Source organism: Taudactylus pleione, unplaced genomic scaffold, assembly GCF_031769625.1.
Source record: "Taudactylus pleione unplaced genomic scaffold, aTauple2 ptg000038l, whole genome shotgun sequence".
Classification (NCBI taxonomy): domain Eukaryota; kingdom Metazoa; phylum Chordata; class Amphibia; order Anura; family Myobatrachidae; genus Taudactylus; species Taudactylus pleione.
Window position 1 is genome coordinate 1,507,431 of NW_028284440.1, and position 21,102 is coordinate 1,528,532.

The 21,102-nt window shown below is 39.5% G+C and overlaps 1 protein-coding gene across 1 annotated transcript; it reads right to left on the bottom strand.

Annotated features, from left to right (window-relative positions):
* Positions 1–13,282: 13,282 nt before the first annotated feature.
* On the bottom strand, positions 13,283–17,855 carry IL26 (interleukin 26). The gene is made up of 5 exons (XM_088452566.1): positions 17,688–17,855; positions 17,517–17,570; positions 17,274–17,411; positions 15,083–15,148; positions 13,283–13,408 (listed from the first exon to the last, which is right to left on the bottom strand). Exons 1-5 carry the CDS (start codon positions 17,853–17,855, stop codon positions 13,283–13,285), a joined length of 552 nt encoding a protein of 183 aa, XP_088308692.1.
* Positions 17,856–21,102: the final 3,247 nt, after the last annotated feature.

A 21,102-nucleotide genomic window follows, 5' to 3' on the forward strand; every position in this document is an offset into this window, starting at 1 on the left:
ATCACTCTACCAGTTTAAATGAAAATCCATCCCAGGTACCTGTAGATCAAATGTTATCCCAAATTCCAGATTCACTTTGGACCAAGGATGGACAGGACACTGGATTAATGGCAAATGTAAGCCCCATAATGGTAAATTTAAAATGCGGTAGGCAAGCTCCAAAAATTCCCCAGTACCCACTAAAACAGAAGGTAGAACTAGGGATTTATCCAATAATTGAGCGATTATTACAACAGGGAATTTTAGTTCGTACAGCTAGTATAGCCAACAGTCCCATCTTTCCGGTAAAGAAGAGTGGTGGGAGGGGTTATCGCGTTGAATAGAATCGTGCCCATTGACCTCTGTTCTGCTTTCTTCTCTGTGCCTCTCCATCCTGACTGTCAGTACCTATTCGCTTTCACATACAGGGGTGTACAATACACATGGACACGATTGCCCCAAGGTTTCATAGACAGCCCCAGTATCTTCTCCCAAGCCTTGCACGACTGTTTACAATCTTTTCAACCTGCCAATGGGTCTGTTCTAATTCAATATGTGGACGATTTATTGCTATGTTCTGATTCGTTTCTCATGTTTAAATGATACTAAACTTTTGTTGCTTCACCTCTCGCACACAGGACACAAGGTTGCTAAGGACAAACTACAGCCGTGCCAATCCAGACTAAAATATTTGGGACACTGCCTAACTCAGGGGTTATGACATCTCACAAATGATAGAATCCAAGCCATACAGAACATGACACTGCCGCAGAACCAACATCAAATCCGTACCTTCTTGGGAATGTGTGGATACTGTAGAATGTGGATCCCAGGTTTTTCTATTTTGGCCTTGCCATTACAAGACTTAGGGCTTCCGCACGGCCGCTTCGATGTTTGTCCAGTGAGCATGCGCACGAGGGAGCCGGCTCCTTCATGCGCATGCGTGAGACCCGCTACGACCGACAGCACCGGTCGTAGCGGGTCTCTTTCCAAAGGGGGCGAGCTGTCGATGTTGATTGACAGCTCGCCCCATTTGGAAGGCGGGCCAGGGGGGCAGCCCAAATGGAGGCATTCCCATGGGAATGCCTGCCGTTTGGGGGAGGCCCCACTGACATCACTAGTGATGTCAGTGGAGAGCTTCCAGCTCTGACAGAGCCAGAAGCTCTCCGGGGCTTACGACAAGTGAGACCCTACCCTAGGGTCTCGTCGTAAGCCCTGATGGTCACGATGGTCTATGACCATCACGGCCATCACCCTAGCAGTCGTTAGAGCTGTGGGTGTAAACCCACAGCCTAATGACCGAAACAGAGGCGGCCGGTCAGGATGCAAGCGGCCGCCCAGTTTCTGAGTGACCGTGTAATGCATCCTCCGACCGCCTCTGAATGAGGGCCTTAGTCTCTTCCTCAAAGCCCGATCGTGTCATACACACAGAGGACTCAGTGCAGGCTTTCCTTAATCTTAAGGATAGTCTGACAAAAGCACCTGCATTGGGAATACCTGATTATGAGAAACCTTTTGATTTGTATTGTACGGAAGCCGATGGTTGTGCTGCAGGTGTCCTCACACAAAAACATGGTGATGCCAGTAGGCCCGTAGCATACTACAGCGCCCAATTGAACACTGTGGCAAGATCACTCCCAAAGTGTTTAAGAAGTGTGGCAGCAACGGCTTTATTGGTGAGTAAAAGTGAGGACTTAGTATTGGGCCATGATATGATTGTCTATACTCCCCACACTGTATCTGCTCTGCTGAACTCTGCCCAAACCAGACATGTTTCTTCAGCTAGTTCCAAATGGGAACTAGCTCTAATTGCACCTGCAAACATCACTGTTAAACGATGCAATACGTTGAATCCAGCAACATATTTACCATATGTACAACATGATGTACAAAGGGTGGAAGGAGACGAGTTGCTGGCGGGAAGTGAGTTCAGCGGACATAATGATACGCACGATTGTATGGAATATCTGAATCAGACCTTTACTGCTAGACCTGACATACGTGACACACCTTTAGAGAATGTGGATGTGACATTTTACACGGACGGGAGTTGTCATAGACAAACAGACACAGGTGAATTATGTACAGGTTATGCTGTTGTAAATTACACAGACATCATAGAAGCTGAACCCCTTGGTCCTCCTCACTCAGCCCAGGTGGCAGAGTTAGTAGCACTAAAAAGAGCGTGTGAACTGGCAGCAGGCAAATCTACTAACATTTACACTGACTCTAGGTATGCGTTCGGAGTGGTACATGATTTTGGAGCTCTATGGCATCTGAGAAATTTTATGACAGCAGCAGGCACACCAGTTGCACATTCCAGACATATAAAACAATTATTAAAAGCAATCCAACTGCCCAAAACGGTGGCAGTAATTAAGTGTAAAGCCCATACATGTGAGGATGATCCGGTGTCACTGGGTAACAACAGAGCAAATGAAGCTGCAAATTGGGCAGCAGGGTTAAAAATAAACATACCAATGGAACAAATTATGTCTTTTCAAACAATTGATATGCTGAAATTAATTGAGATGCAAAATTTGTGTTCAATCCAGGAAAAGTCAGTCTGGAAGTCCAAGGAATGTGGGCAAGAGTCCTCCGGGCTCTGGAGGGACGGACAAGGTAAGCCAGTAGCCCCCAAGGCATATTACCCCAGCCTGGCTGAGGCAGCACATGGTCTGACTCATCTGGGAAAGCAAGGTATGTGAAAATTGGCGAGAGCATACTGGTGTGCACTGGTTTTTCTTCACAAGCAGAAAAGAGAGCAATGTCCTGTCTGACCTGCTTGAGGAAGAAAGCGATCCCTACCAAACCATCCCACATTCCACCGACTGATGGACCTTTCCAGGTAATACAAATTGATTTCATCCAATTACTACCCTGCAGGAATCTCAAGTATGTATTAGTGTGCACTGACATGTTTTCCAATTGGGTTGAGGCCTACCCAGTGGCCACTAATACTGCTGCGTTTACTGCCAAGAAAATTGTACAGGAGTTTGTATGCAGATACGGTATCCCTAAAATTATCGAGAGTGACAGGGGTACTCATTTCACAGGTGATGTTTTTCAAAATATGTGTAAACTGATGGGTATTAATAGTAGACTTCACACCCCTTACCGACCGTAGGCCAGCGCCAAGGTAGAAAGGATGACCAGGACTATTAAAAATAAGTTAAGTAAAATCATGGCAGAGACGGGACTAGGATGGCCAGAAGCATTACCGTTGGTCCTACATAGTATAAGGACCACTCCTAGACCCCCTCTAAATCTGTCCCCCTTTGAAACACTGTTTGCTAAGCAACCTCATTTGATTATAAGTCCACAGGAAGACTTGAAGGGTAACAACGAGGTAACTGTAAGGCATCTTATATCAATGCGTAAACAGTTAAAACAGCAACAGCAGAAACTGAAATTGTTGTCCCATGATATGCCTGAAACTAGCTGTCATGATGTTGAACATGGAGAATATGTTATGATCAGAAATTTCTTGCGTTCAGGTTGTTTGACTGATCGGTGGGAAAGCCTGTACCAGGTGTTGCTGACAAGTGCCACATCCTTGAAGGTGGCTGAGAGAGATACCTGGGTCCATTCCACTCACTGCAAAAAGGTCAACCAACTGGTGGAGAAACAAGGCGGAGACAAGGCTGATAACGTGGACCTGTCCATCGTGAGCTTGTTCCGGGAGGATTAAAAGGATGTAGTGAGATACCTGAACTAAAAGAAATTTGCAGGTCTTTGTTGTGGCAATGGACTGGCCTGCTGTGTTGATTTTCATATTCTCTTACAGAGTTGTCACCATTCTGGTTGGTTCGGGAATGTCCGGTTTCTGTTACAATGGACCGATAGAGGAGATGGTAGCTGATGGCAGTGCTGATGGAGTGGAGTCAGAAGGAGGAGTGCTATGCCAATCAGGGGAGTGTCTGACCAATCTTAGTACTGTACTTGTTAAGAGAGCTGCTATTCCGGATACTCGGGGATGGTGTGGAGGTTTATCGTCTGAAGATTCCTGTATTTGTGAGCTTTGTGGGTCTCTAGTGAGAACTGTATCCAACGGTGCCAGCCTAAATATAACCCGTACTGGGGTGGGTATCCTTTAGATGATTATCATAGCATGGTAGGCAAAGTATTAAACCAGACTGATTGTTGGGTGTGCTCACATGTACCACAGGGTCAGCATAATGTAGGGTTGGTGCCATTTCCGCTGAATATTACGGAAATGTTAGAATTGCAAAAAGGGAAAACATTGGCTGGAAAATTCCTCTCATCCAAACCACCTCATTTCAAACTTTATCAATTCCAAGTAGATAGATCACTTTTGTGTTTAAACATAACCAACCCCAATAAACCAGGGAGTTGGGAAGTGACAGGGAATAATCAGACGATTACCATCTCACTGAGAGCTGATAATGAGTCTATGAATCATGATCTGTTATGCTCAATTAGATCTAATGGAAGACATTTTAGGTATCAGTATACATTAAGTTCCACCAAAGAAATTATTGGTAAGGTACCAGATGGATATTGTGCTAAGATAAAACAACCAGAAACTTGCATGTACCAGATGGAAGAACCTGAGATAGGATTATTTGCAAGGGAAATGTGTTTAATGATAATGATGCATACTATTCCTTATGTTCTCCCCGATAATGTATATTTTATATGTGGAAGAAAAGCATATAAGTGGCTATCCCCGAGTTCCGAAGGTTTGTGTTACCTGGGAAGAGTAGTCCCAGAGGTTATGACCCTCACATATGTTGAAATGCTTGGTATTCATAAAAACACACCATCACCATATCTTCACACGCAGTATGAACACAGAGGGAAAAGAAGTATGAAACCTGGTGACATGCATAAAGCCACTCAGTTAATTAGTGAGACAACTGGCTTTCAAGTTTTAGTAGCACTGGACCCCACCAGGATCGCTCGGGGTACATTAAATTATAGATATATTCAGGACCTTGCTAAATTGATAGATAATATCACCGAGATGTATGATGACACCTTCAGGTATACAGGTAGGGAATTGCAAGCATTCAAGAAAGAACTGGTGCAACACAGGCTAGTGTTAAATTATTTAACCGCTGTCACTGGAGGGTACTGTGTAACTTTGGCCACCCAATTTGGAGTGAAGTGTTGCACCTATGTCACCAATGATACCAGCGACCCCAAGGAGATGATAGACCAGAAGATGGATGAAATTCTGCAGCGAAAATGGGAATTTTGGAAGAACCATAATGCTTCAGTGGCTGAAGTAGAGGAGAAGGTAGAGGAATGGGTTTCATGGTTGAACCCAGTGAAGTGGTTCTCTGGTCTAGTGGAGTGGGTCCAGGAAATGATCACAAGCATAGGTAAACTCCAGATCCTTATACTCTTTGTCATCATAGTAATTGGCATATGTGTCTGGTGTGTTCCTACTGTGGTGAAGTGTGGAAAATGTAAAGATAAGGTAAAATGAAAGAATGAAATTATGATGGTGGTCAGTAATGACAATATGAATACTGAGGTAAATATAGAACTGCATTACAACCCTGAACTAGGTAATACCATCATATAATGTATCATATTTAGACGTGCACAAAATGTATTATTAAAAAATTTTTTTATTTTATTTTTTTAAACACCTCAAATAATGCAAGTCCCTATTCCCCCTCAAGACTGCCTTTATAGGATTGATGCATCCCCACATCACTCCCATGATCTTCCAAGATCTGCGGTGTGCGTATAATGGTAGTTTTATGTCCACTCCCAGAGATACATTATTGATGGATTAAGAACCACCTTGTGCCATCCCATAAGAACATTAAATAATATATCAAAATGTAAGCCTAAATTAATTTTAAAATCAGAGTATGATAGCATGTTGTTCGCTATCAAAGGGTGGACTGTCAAAGCTGGATAATTGGCTGAGACAAGTTCAGCTTAAAATTAGATCGAAACGATGCCATCTTGCGAATGGCCACAAGATACTATCTTGAAAATGAGATCTGTGGGATGCCATTTTGCGAATGGCCGCTCAGCACCATTTTAGCTAATCTCACACTTAAGTACATATGGCGATGCTATTATTAGCATCATGCGATCGCATATTTTACCATACCCCATACACACATTAATACACACAGTTGCGCTGTTAACATGTTGCACATTAGCGAATGCATAATATCCTATATGCGAACGCTGTTTATTAGCTTTGTGCGCACGCATCTGCCCCAAGTTAACTAGCGTCTTTTCCCAAACCCCTAATACTTACACACTGCACTTTCACGTAAAAGGTTCCATAGCTTCAAAGTATAAGATTCAAGTTTTATCCATTTATTACTAATACTGTGAAATAAAGGCTATTTGGTATCTAAGGTTTAATACATGATAAGTAAACCATGTTTGGTGTTGTACTGATCTGCACTTTCTCAACAGCTTTCCGGTGTCATCGGTGTGAAGATCACAACATGCATTCTCAACTTATGGACCGTAGAGAATTAAAACACCAAAATGTAGTTTGTAAAATTAACAGCTTAGGTTTGCATGAGGTGGGAAAACGAAGACAAAAGGCTGTCGGAGGCTGGTCTGTGCCCATTTGAATCGACCTGTTAAATGTCCTGTAACAGAAGCACCGTGATGGAGAACCAATGGGATCGCAACAAACCTCTCTATTGTATTGTCTATTTCTGTAAGGGTATATATATGTGTGTTCTGACCCCAGTCTTCAGTCTTCATGCTGATGCTGTTGATGGAGGTTTCTTGTTGATGCCAGAATCTGGTCCCAGAGCGCGTGCATATGTATAACTGTACCTTGGGTCTGTATAATTTCTTTGCGCTAAATTGTATTTAGATCACAGCGTGTAACTATCTGTACTTTGCTTGAATAATATACCTTCTGCGTTGGAAACACATTTTCTCAAAGTCTGAAGGTATTTATTTACTGTACGACTGCATACGCAAATAGCGTCAATTTTAGAAGGTATAGGCAGCTTTTAGAAGGTATAGGCAGGAGCATATAGAGGTTTAAATTCAGTATCCTTAATAAACTTGATTATTTTCGCCTGTAAGAATAGGTAGGAGTAATTTCTTCAAGATGTTATGGCCATACATTCAGTCCTTATTATATATGGAGCTTATTCTATTGAAAAGTTTATTTTCTTTAATAAACAGGTAACTGTAATGTATCAATTGTGGGTATTTATCCAACCTAATTGAAACAATTTCAGAATGCCATAAAATCTTCAACTATCACACAAGTTTCCCGGTGATTAGCGTATCTTATGCTGGGTACACACTAGACAATATGTCGTCCGAACCTGCAGATCGGACCGACATATCAGGTACAGTGCTATGTCACTGATGATGCGTGCTTCCGCACGTTGTCAATGACATCCTCAATTGGCCCTACATGCAGGACTGCCGGGGGATATCGTTAGCGAGGGCCATGTTGCCAAATGCAGCATGGCCCCCCACCATCGCTCCATTGCTGCCTGCACTTGCTGATGTTGGCGACCCGCCGGGTCCCGTCGTTGCCAAGGTCGTGCCGGGTACACATCGTCTAGTGTTTACCCCCTACCCAGCCTTGCGGAGAGAGGAGGAAGCCCAAAGGCTGCACATGGGCCCCCTCCTCTCTTAGGGGTCTATTTACTAAGCTGTGATGTGTTAGGAGATAAAGTGAAAGGTGATAAGGTACCAGCCAGTCATCTCCTAACTGCCATTTTTCAAACATAGCCTGTGACATGGGAGTTAGGAGCTGATTGGTTGGTACCTTATCACCGTTCATTTTATCTCCTAACACAGCTGAGCAAATAGACCCCTATATCTACTCCTGATTTGCTTGTAATACTTTTGATATCATTAACTGTGTAGGTAATCCAATGGAAAACATAAACTGTACACTACATTACTGGTATATCTTAATTACACATAATGTTCATTCAGGCAGCTGAGAGTGCCCCAAAAAATGACAGTATGGACTAACAAGATTTCTTACTACAGAAAAAGATAGTCATCCTGTGGCAGTCATTCAGAATTGTTGCAAGTCTCATGTGCTCACATAAGAGAAAGTGGGGGGTACTATGCAAAAGGACTAAGGGCTTTATTCAGAGGCGGCCATACGGTCTACGACCGCATGGCCGCCTCGATGTTTATCCAGTGCTTATGCGCACGAGGGAGCCGGCTCCTTCGTGCGCATGCGTGAGACCCGCTACGACCGACAGCGCCAGTCGTAGCGGGTCTCTTTCCAAAGGGGGCGAGCTGTCGATGTTGATTGACAGCTTGCCCCGTTTGGAAGGCGGGCCGGGGGGGTGGCAGCCCAAACGGATGCGTTCCCATGGGAATGCCTGCTGTTTGGGGGAGGCCCCACTGACATCACTAGTGATGTCAGTGGAGAGCTTCCGGCTCTGACAGAGCCAGAAGCTCTCCGGGCTTACGACAAGTGAGACCCTACTCTAGGGTCTCGTCGTAAGCCCCGATGGTCGCGAATGGTCTATGACCATCGCGACCATCACCCTAGCAGTAGTTAGAGCTGTGGGTGTAAACCCACAGCCTAACGACCGAAACAGAGGTGGCCGGTCAGGATGCAAGCGGCCGCCCAGTTTCTGATCGACCGCTTGCATCCTCCGACCGCCTCTGAATGAGGGCCTAAATTCCCTTCAGAGAGCATCTCTCAAACAATTAGTGAGGGAGCCCACTTGCAAAAATGCTATTCTGGACTTGATACTCACAAATTGTGACAGAATATCGGATGTAAATTGGGTGAGAACCTAGGATCCAGTGATCACCAAGCAGTATGGTTTAGTATAAAGACAGGGTCCAATTCATGCCATACACAAACAAAAGTGTTAGATTGTAGGAAGGCTGACTTTGCAGAGATGGAGAGATGTGTTACTGTGTCAGTGGCAGATTGGAGGAACTTGGAAGGAGTGCAGGAGAGGTGGGAAAAAATAAAAAATGCAATACTAAAGGCTACAGACCTTTTTATTAAAAGGGTTAGGAAAAGCACCAGGAAAAGGAAGCCATTGTGGTTTACAAATCAGGTATCAATTATTGTGAAATTAAAAAAGATGGCTTTTAGGAAATATAAGCAGACCCAAAATAATAACAACAAAGAAGTGTTGCCAGAAGGAAGGAAGCTAAGAAGGTGATTAGGCGTGCAAAGGCAGAAGCTGAGGAGAATATGGCCCAGTCAGTAGATAAAAGGAGCAAAACTTTTTTTAAGTATATAAGTGAAAGGCGGAAGTCAAATGGAGGAATAATAAGACTTAGGACAGAGAGTGAGTACATGATTGAGGGAGACAAAGAAATAGCAGATCATCTAAATAATTATTTTTGTTCAGTACTCACTACAGAAAAAGAGGGAAGGAGCCACAGTTAAGTTGCAGAGGCATTCATAAAAATGAAGTACATAAAATTTCATTTACAGAGGAGAGGGTCCTAACAGAACTCTCCAAACTGAAAGTGGATAAATCAATGGGGTCAGATGGGATACATACAAGGATACTAAAAGAGCTTAAAGGGGTCCTGGTAACACCATTAACAGAAGTATTCAACCAGTCGCTAGTATCAGGAGTGATTCCAGAGGACTGGAAAAGAGCAAATGTAATACCACTGTACAAAAGTGGAAGCAAAGAAGAAGCAAGTAACTACAGACCAGTAAGCCTTACATCAGTAGTGGGAAAAATAATGGAAACACTATTAAAAGAAAGAGTGGTGGAATATCTCAAATCCAACAATTTACAGGTTCCCAAACAGCATGGATTTACTCAGGGGAGATCATGCTAAACAAAGCTTATTGACTTTTTTGACTGGGTGACAAAAGTAATAGATCAAGGGGGGGCGGTAGATGTAGCTTATCTAGACTTTAGTAAGGCTTTTGACACTGTCCTGCATCGCAGAATGATAACTAAACTGGAAAGCTTGGGATTGGATTATATGACTGTTGAATGGATAAGATCTTGGTTGCAGGATAGGAAACAGAGAGTTGTAGTAAATGGAGTGTATTCATGGGAGGGAAAGGTTACCAGTGGAGTACCCCAGGGATCTGTACTTGGGCCAGGGCTCTGTTGGTGATATTGCAAATAATATTAAAGGAAAACTATGCCTTTTTGCAGACGACACAAAAGTATGTAACAGGGTAGACACACCAAGAGGGGTAAAACAAATGACTGAGGATCTGGGTAGACTAGATGAATGGGCAAGAACATGGCAACTACAGTTTAATGTCAAAAAATGCAAAATCATGCACTTGGGTCTCAATAACCTAAAGGCTAAATATAGTATCAAGGACACTATAATGGAAAATACAGAGGAGGAAAGGGATTTAGGAGTCTCCTTTTCAAATGACTTAAAGGCAGGCAAGCAATGCACCAAAGCATTGAGGAAGGCAAGTCAGATGCTTGGTTGCATAGGGAGAGGAATCAGTAGCAGGAAAAAAGAAGTGATAATACCACTGTATAGATCATTGGTACGGCCTCATCTAGAATACTGTGTTGTTCTGGAGGCCATATCTCCAGAAGGATATAGACACATTAGAGATGGTACAAAGAAGGACAATTAAAATGGTGCATGGCCTACAGCACAGAACTTACCCAGAAAGGCTAAAAGATCTTAATATGTATAGTTTGGAACAGAGAAGAAAAAGGGGGGACATGATAGAAACTTTCAAATACATGAAGGGTTTTAACAAGGGACAGGAGGGAAGCATTTTTCAAAGGAAGAGATGTACAAGAACACGAGGACATGCACTGAAACTGGAGGGAGGTAGGCTCAGAGGAGATTTGAGGAAAAATTACTTCACAGAAAGGGTAGTGGATAAGTGGATAGCCTCCCATCAGGGGTGGTTGGAGCTAAACCGGTGGAACAATTTAAACACGCTTGGGATAGGCATAAGAATATCCTTAAGAGAGATGTAAGGAGCAAATAGGGTTGAAAGAGTGGTGGAATATCTCAAATCCAACAATTTACAGGATCCCAAAAAGCATAGATTTACTCAGGGGAGATCATGCCAAACAAATCTTATTGACTTTTTTGACTGGGTGACAAAAGTAATAGATCAAGGGGGGGCCGTAGATGTAGCTTATCTAGACTTTAGTAAGCCTTTTGACACTGTCCCGCATCGCAGAATGATAACTAAACTGGAAAACGTGGGATTGGATTCTATGACTGTTGAATGGATAAGATCTTGGTTGCAGGATAGAAATCAGAGAGTTGTAGTAAATGGAGTGTATTCACGGGAGGGAAAGGTTACCAGTGGAGTACCCCAGGCATCTGTACTTTTCATGTATCCGTAAAGGATACATGAAAAGGGGCAGACTAGATGGGCCAAGTGGTTCTTATCTGCCAACAAATTCTATGTTTCTATGACTAATAAAAACTATTCAACTAGTGACCAGACAGTAAGTACAGATACAGGGGCCTACTTATCAACGACCCCCACCCCCTCTCGGCGCCCCTGCACAGCTGTACTGATGGACAAATGCTGCAGGTGCAGCTTCACCAGCGATCTCTCCTACATCTAGAGCTGGTGATTTATACTGCATAATTGTTGTGTATCATCACTGAAGCCATTGGATTAGCACTGTATTTGGCAGTGACACCAGGATAACAGTGGAGTTACACCCCTTTTTTGGTGTGCCTCTTATGTCCCATTTTGAAAATTAGTGGCGGGAGGCGCCAATGCTCTTTATAGCACAGGGCACCAAAAAGCCTAGTTACGGCTCTGTAGATGAATATGAGCTCTTGACACTGAACTAAACATATAAAGTTATTATTGATTTTATGTGTTCATGTATGGAGACCAAGAAACAGCAAAAAAAAAGTTTAATTATTTTTATTAATATTTTCAGAAAACAAAACAGAACACAATATTCAAATAAAGATTAAATATGTCTTAATAATACAAAAATATATATGCAAAGCCGCAATTAGAGGTGATTGTTCTTATAAAATGTTGTTATAAATTATGCTGTTTCAGCAAATTAGATAGATAATGTGCTCTAGGTTATGCAGACTTTAAATTTTGTACTGTAAACAGACTTTTTCAATAATTTTAGGCATGGGAATTTTTCTATAATTTAGATATGTAAGGGGCCATTCAATAGTTTTTGCGCAGCAATCTCCTGTCACTTTAGACAGGTAATATTCAATTGTTTTGTGTCGGCAAGCGCCCATTACTTTTCACGCATGTCGTGCAAAAAATGCACAGGTTTAACCATGGAGAGCAGCTAAACCTGTCTAAAATACAAGTTAGAGGCCAAAACACAGACTTTTTGCTGATTTATACTCGCCACCTCAGGAGGGTGTGAGCAGATATATGGGAGTCTATGGCATTCGCGTCCGTCAGTAGCAACAATTGAATAGCATGACGAGAACTGCGGCCGCACTAAAACAATTGAATTGGCTCCGTAAAACATAATTAATGAATAACACAAACAAAAAATCCACATAAATACAATATCAATACTTTTAAAAGTGCAAAAATATAAATTTTGACTGATTTCCATCAACTATATGAAATGATAATTTTTATAACAATGTAGCAATATTGACATGTTTTCTCTGAGAGTAAAGGAGATATAGTCAATTACTTATCAAGAGCTAAAATAGGTAACACAGTAAAATGTAGTATATAATGCTATAAAAACTTAGTCCATGTGAGTAACTTGAGTCAGGTGGACTTTATCAAGGATCACATAAGATAACTTTATATGGCCAGGAAATTTTTGTGGCTAAAATTTATTGGGTTTTTTTCTGCATCGTTTGAATACTAATTCAAAATGGTAAATTCACTGTACCTAAACCTACCTATAAGTATACATTTATAACAAAGGATTCCTTTGTTAGTGCTTTTTAAAAAAAAAAAGAAATCAGAAATCAGTCTCTTATCAATTATACATATTTATATTAGTGCTCTACCGGTCAATAGGCCAATACATTAATTTGACTAATATTACAAAAATAATTTAACATTTCATAAATACAGCATTTTGGCCATGTATAAAATATTAAGTGATGTTATACACATGGACCCATTTTATTTTAATAAATATACATAAATATACTTAAAATTGAGTATTATTAGACAGCTTGACTTAGAGTTTAACAAAAGAAACCAATGTGTATGAGTTTTTGCCGTAAGACAATTTAATTTTATACTGCTATACCCCATAATCAATAATATAAATACCTTAAATATGTTATAAGTGCTTCAAGTAAAAAAGTTCAAGTTCAAAATATGTGCACATGAAAAAAATATTATATAAATAACTTTGAGAAAATGTACTTAATTTACATCCATTGTAATTGCTTCTTCTTTTTCTAGAGTTTAAATTGTCGGTGTTGAAAGATGTAAATGCGCCTTTGCAATGAATTCATTGAAGAATATATTAATCCATTTAAGAAGTGTATTCATTTCACTAACAGCTTTTTGCAATCTCCTCTCCTTATTAATCTACAAAACATATATAGAATTGTAAAAGTGAGTTAAACATCCGATCTAAGTGCATTGTCTTCAACCTCTCCAACATCCTTTGTTTAGAATTGTTACTGTAATCTGTATTTATAATGAAACAATTAAAATAAAACTACTAGAGGAGTAGCTGACAATTTATCTTTATACTGTAGGTTCAGATGATGTCTTAACAAATACACATATGAGGAGATGTATTAAACTCTGGAAAGTGATAAATTAAAGAGTGATAAACTACCAGTCACTCAGCTCCTGTCATGTTACAGGCTGTGTTTGAAAAATGACAGGAGCTGATTGGGTAGTTTATCACTTTCCAATGTATCACTTTCCAGAGCTTATTGCATCTGCCCATAGAGAGACCCATTCTTACACAAATCAGATTGCCAAGACTCATTTTTGTAGAACATATTCCATCCATAGCTCTTTAATAGATCTCTGTCAAAGCACTATGGATGGCAAACAATGTGTTTATTTTCCCTCTGAGGAACACAAATATATGACTGAATTTCAGACACATGTAAAAGGGGATTTCCTATTGCCTGTACCTGGTGTATGTCAGGATTGATTAAATCGACAACCCACATTATTCTTAGAAAATTAGAAATCCAATTGCATTGTGGGAAAATAAAATTAAACACGTGGAGTGTTTAGGGAATACCATGTAAAGTAATAATGTGTGTGCTATGCCTAGAGCATAGACATGTAATTGAAATGATGGTAACAGACAATTCAATAGGGTAAAGGTCAATAAACCTTCTGAATTTAAACCCCATTTTCATATATTAAATTTATTATTAACCAGAAGACAGGCAATAGAGAACAGTCAAATGGATGTGCATATTATTGAAACATTAGTGTTAATTCTAGCACCCTGTACCTGTCACAACCCATGCGGTTCCTCTTTCCTGTCTGGGGTATCGCTCTCTGCTCTGGTGCCTCTAGCACACTCAGTAATGCAACAAACTGCTGAGATACAGACTAAAGTGTGTTAGAAGCACCAGAGCACAAAGCGACACCCCAGGCAGGAAAGAGAATTGCATGCGTTGTGACAGGTGAAGGGTGCTAGAATGAACACTAAAACATGTTGTGGTGAGAAAGCTGCATTAGACATTATAAACAATGATTTGACATATCTGGCATAGGGCACTGATACAAATTTCTGATTTCACTGCGTTATAATCTGGTTTCAGCTATTTACAGATTGGTTGAGAAATTACAGCAGAACATAGCCAAGAAAAGAAATTGCATTTGCACCACAAAACAAAAATGTAACATACAGCCACTATCTTTAGCATACATTTGTCAAATGGTTTTACTCATACATACAAATAAAGTTTATAGTTTAGACTTAAATATTGGGGGCAGACAGGGCTCCAGAGACATCATCAATAGGGTGGACCAATTACACAAGCTTTTTGTATCAAACCCCTGTGCCAGTTAGAACATAATAATCTACTTATTCTTGAACCATAAAAAAAGTGTTAAAGATGTTACTGTACTTTAGTTCAGTCACGTAATCGTTCTTTAGTTCATTCAATCTACTATATATTTACAGTATCAATCAATGCTGTAACTACTGTTTAAATTATACAATTTTACAGCCATACTGCCATAACTTTTCACTAATACAGAAGTCTTTTGTTTTTAATACCTCACCTTTTTAAATGTATGCTTTAACGCCTTCACACTTTGTGTTTCTTCATTTGGTTCACATCTGTTTGCCTGTAAGATATAAAATAAATGGTGTAATTGTTAGTGTAAGTAGATTTACATTTTATATTTACACAAACATATAACATCATTTTTGAGCAGATGATAATGTGAATGTCAAAGAAAAAAATAGTACACAAAGGTATATGCAAGTAAATATTCTGAGAATACAAAGTGTTACCTATTTATTATATGTGGCTATGCCTTTAAGGTAACTTATGTTTAAATAAAGAACCTTTTTACTAAATATAAAATGTTTTATTATCGGTAGTTGCCAAAATTGAAATTTGGTGCACTTTACCTCCCAAATAGTAAAGTATATTTGGTAATAAAGATGTAAGCCACAAGAATATATTTTGAGCAATGTATTAGCCCATCTATAATGGTCTGCCTGTTCCTTGCTCACTGATAACATGTGGGTCACTTGTGATGGTGAGCTGTTCAAACAGAATATTGAAAAATGACTAGGGAGCAAAGACTTATCTGAATCTACAGTATTGTCATTAAATGCTGACAATCCTGAAAAGAATGGAGTAATATAATGTTGTTTTGTCCATACTAGGTAATCTTATTTAAATAAAACAATTGAAAAGTTTTGTGATTTTATGACCACTTGTTTTCTGGGAAATAGGAGTAGTATAATGAAGTAGAGTACCTTCTACAGGTAACACCTAATGTCTTCCTGGCTGAGTGAAACGTGTGTAGAGCCAGAGCAGTGCTGAAGGGTAGTTCACAAACATCAGAGAAAAAGTGTAATAACCTCTAATATCAGCTTTGATGGCTCTAATGTGTAAGACAGTGATGCAGTTATGTTTGTTTGGTTGCTGTGTGTTGCTTCACATTGCATCTTTGCATATATGTTAGTGAATCATCTCTTAGTTTAAATAAAGCCTTCTCCAATGCAGAATATAGCCAGTGCCAATATTTTCCTATTGTATTGGTCCATGAAAAAATTAGAAAAGTGGACCTACAGCAGAAAACTACACTTGCCCCTGACATATTGAAGAAAACATAATTGTAATAATAAAAATGCATGAATTATGTCTAGAGTAGAATAAAACATGGAATCTTCTACCAATTGTAAGCACAAGAAGAGTTGTACACTGTCACATATAATATGGGTATAAGGCTTCAGTACAAATCTAGTGCCAAACAAGAATGACATATTTACAGCTGCTTGTCTTGCTTAATAAATGGTTCAAAATGTAGTTTATTAAAAAAATAAACCTTTTCATTCAATAGGAAGAAAAACTTATCTTTTTCATTAATCTTATATAAGACAATGTCTCCAAATTTGCAGTGAAGTTGCATTCAAATTAATTAATTAAAAATAACCCTTTATCTCTAAAAAAAAGTAAATAAATACTTTTTTAGATATCCCCTTTTCTAAACAGTTACATCTACAGTAAATTTGAAAATGTAACTCTATATCAGCAAATTTTGCCATTTCAGAAATCTTAGGCTCTGCACAAAACAACCACACTGAATGGAGATGCATAGGTACAGTAAGTCGTGCTTAAAATGCCTGCTGACTAATAACCATCATTACCCTTAGCGCAGGCTGAAGCAAACTTTATCTCTGCATACAATCTGGATAAACATTATTATTATTACTACAGTGTGCATTCTTTCTGACACGAAAACTCAAATTACTTTGCACACCTCATTTTTAAATTCTTTTCCATATGATTTTACTTCCCTATACCGTGTCTTGCTCTTCTAATAACTTCCATTTATGAAGGTTTACTGAATCCTAATGGAGTATTATACTGTAATTCAGCTTGAGACATTAACCTATTGCCCTAATAATGACTTATACCTCATCAGTCCTCTTACTGTTAGTTCAGTACTGAGATTAGTTAAGTACAGGTAATACAAACATGTTCAATCTGGTAGACATTTAATAAAAAAAAAAGATTTTTCATTAAACATATAGGCTTCAATCCAAACTGAAACAAATTGTATCATTTTACATTTCAAAACTTTCTAGTTGCTGACTTGTAGCGCACAATAATGTTGCATCGAGTGAAAGTGAAAGACACAAGTTACAACACCTTGCATTATTTAAAAACACTTTCCTGAATCTCTGCTTTTCACTTTCAACAGTTAGATATTGACCTGGATTTATTTTACTTACACAAATCTGCATCATGTCTTCAATCTTACTGAAGTCTTCAATAATACCATATTTCTCTGCTTCTTTCAGAACTTTGCCCACGGATAAGACCTCTTTCATGTAAAATGACATCAAATGAAGTCTTGTGGTACAGTTTTGCTGTTACAAAGCAATAGGAAAATATAAGTTAAAGCTTTCATTTGTGAATGATAAAAAAGACCCCAACTAAAGTGTTTACATTTTATTTAACATTTTTTTACTTACCATAAAATCCTTCTCCAATGCATCAGTTAATAGTTTTTTGTTGATTATATTGTCCTGTTAAAACGAAAAAATAGTATGCTTATAATGAGTATGATAGTTGTAAAGGGGATACTTGCATGTCTCCCATCCCTATAGAAACTTTCTATATGAGTTTACAATTTCTTCACTTACTGGAAAAAGTTTTCTGAACTCTGCAGTCTTGTTAAAGAGATTTTCATTGTCTTTCATTATTCTTGCAGCTTTACATTCACTCTTAATGAGACTTCTGCTCTCGCAGGTAAGAATTAGTAGTAGCGTAGTCAAACAGAGTGCTTGCATGAAAAGACAACTGATTTTCATCTTTCTAGATTATGATTACTTGACTCCTTAATCTAAGATTATATAACCAGTTCTGGTAGCCTAAAAAGCCCTTACGATGAGATTGCAGTTTGTACTGTATAACTTCTCATTCTAGTGGGGTCAAGTCTGCTATTTGTATTATATAGCTCATCCTACAGATCTCGAGAAAATTCCCCTATCATCATTTATGACGTTTTCTAAAAGGTCTACACAGGTTTACCGGCAGAAAAAAGGTAAACTTCTAAGAACCATGACCTTACTTACCACAGTAAGTATTTCGTATGTGGCTACCAGACTACAAGTCTTTGCTTGTGGCTTTGGTTCATTTAACGTGGTCAAAAAACCCTCAAAGAAGTTTTTAAGTTTTTTCCTTAAAATATAACATTTGTACCTCTGAATCTACAGTTTGCTCTATTGTATGAATGTACTCAAACAAAATGTGTTAGCACTATTAGTAGAATTTACCCTAATAATACAAAATATATTGGAGCTGTTTAAAAAAAATTATTGTACATGAAACAAAAGAGAATGGTACATACAATCAAGGAAATGGACCATAAAACATGTACATAAATTTGACACTGTAAAACACAGGATGGCAGCCCAAAAAGCAGAGAGAATTACTTGATTGGGAGATGAGGTTTCCAAATATTACAATAGTAGACATAATTGCCATGATGAGTGATCCAGTGATAAAACAAACAGTCACACTGAATAATAAAGAAGGAGAGGAATAATGGGGTGGAGGAGTAGGAAAACAAAGAGGAAAAGAGCCTCGGGAGAAAGAAGGGAGGGTAGATTGGACAGCTCACAGCTAAAGGCGCACATCCTCTAGGCTATATTACAGAGCGAATACACGATTACGACATCGTAATCGTGCAATCGATCATTAATCGTGCACAAATCGTGCACTATAATTATGGAAATGACCAGCGTTGCACGCTCCCGCTAGTCGTTTCAGACATAAATCATCGCCCGAACATTCTGGTCAATCTGCCAATAGTGACAGATTGACCATGTAGGCACTGCAGGGGATGGGGAACGACGGTACTATTACAATGTTGTAATTGTACTGTCATTACCCCATCGCCTAGTGGATGTGCGCCTTAAGACAGAATCAAATACACTGGTAGTATCTCAACATTCTGCATAGACCGGCAGTGGAGGGTTAGGGTTAGGCTACGGGAGGGGAGGTTAGGGTTAGGCACTAGGGGGGGATGTTAGGGTTAGAATTAGTAATATACTAATGTCAACATAATAAATGGCAACATGGTCAATGTCGACTTTCCCATGTATTTTAAATTTGTCAGAATGTGTAAATGCAAGGAGAGTGAAGAGGATTTGGTCTGAGGAAGGTATTTTAGATCTAGGGTAAAATGTGAGGACATAATGTCTGGATTGAAGATATTAAAAGAGCTGGGAATTGGGAGTAATATATTTCTCCTTAAGCTGGTGGAAGGAACACAATCCACTGCTGGAGTCAAAGATGCCATGAATTGCTGCAATTTCCTTGTCTGTCCAAGCAACAAAAAGGAAAGTAGTTAGTCAATGTGCAAAATGAGGATTTCCACACAGTGGGAGATACTTAGTAAAATAAGGGTCAGTATCTACTCTTTTATGTATGGCTATCCAGGCATGATAGGTATCCTTAGAGAATAGGTCTGCTAGGGGGCAAACAGCGACTCTTCTAATCAAACATCTTCTAATCTTCTGAGCCAAACACAGGCACCAGTCAGAGATGTACTGGAAAGCTGCTGCCTGAGAGAATGCCAAGATGTCCAGAAGACCAAGCCCTCCTCTAGTTTTAGTTTGGGCAGCCTACTCCTGGCAATGCATGTTTTTTTACAATTACAAACCCATTTTAAAAAAGCTGAAGTACATATGGTGATGTCAGTTTTAGTGAAAAAGAGCAGGAGCTTTTGAAGTGGATAAATTAGTTTTAGAAAGATTACACTCTTAAGGACTGCTATCGTGCCAAGCAGTGAGTGTTGTAGGATCTTAGCAATAATTGGGGGAAAGTGCAGTCTGGACAGGCGAGTCAGAGAAGAAAACCCTAAACCCTAGATACTTCAGGATCTCTCAGATGATCCTAATTTGATAGAAAGTAGTTGGAATTTGGATATGAAGGTCAGGGTGTGTGAGAGGGAGAACCTCAGATTTATGCATATTAATCTTGTGGCCAGTGAAAGAGCTGAAAAGATTAATTGTGTGAGGAGTATCACAGTAATATATTGAGAGGGACGCGATATAAAGAGAAGCTTGTCATCTGCAAATGTAGAAAGTTTTACCTCCAGCAGACCAACCCGGATACTATGATAATCCCCATCTTCACAAAGTGCAAAAGCTAGGGGTACTTACACCAAGGCAAAGAGAAGGCGGGAAGTGGACTGCCCTGTTGGTGCCATGTTGAATATAGAATGGGGAGGAGAAAGCCTTTAGTCACAATATGAGAGGGCGGGGGCAGTAAGAATATAGAGTCTGGATTAGTGTAACAATTTGGGGGAAAGACGATCCTGTGCAGGGTTTAATAGAAATGGTCCCAAACTACAAGGTGAAATCCCTTTTAAGGCATCTATAGATACAGTAGCAAGAGATTAAGACCATCATCGTTAAGATCCTCCAATAATTTACATATGTTAGAGACTGACTTCCAAATGTAGGATTAATGGTTTTCAATGTTCAGACAATATTTTAGAAAACAATTTGTAGCCTACATTCAATAAATATGGTGGTAGGAGGCCAGAGACTGAATTTCCCTGCCAGGTTTGGGGAGCATCTTCACGACAGCATCATTAAAATGAGTAGGGGCACTTTAACAGCAAAAATAGTATTGTAAAACAGTATGAGGGGTGCTATGATAGAAGGCTGCAAAACCTTTTAACATTTACATGAGAGACCAGCCTTTCCAGGTGATTTGAGAGGTTTGAGTATTTTCATAGCTGAAATAAGTTCCTGCTCAGACATGGGCTGAGACACAGCTGACACTTGGGAGAGCTGAGGAAGGTTGATTTTATTCCATAAATTGTATTTTGTTTGGCAAATTGATAGGTTCCTGATGATAGAGGTTGGGGTAAAAGGAATGGAAAATAGTCAAAATGGCAGGACCATCATAATTAAGGATGCCAGCATAATTTTTCAGTGCTGCTATAATAGTACTAGATAGGTCACCCTGCAAAAGATTAGACAAGAGATGGCCAGACTTATTGCCAAGCTTATGAAAGGTAAATCTGTGGGAGTGTATCTCATG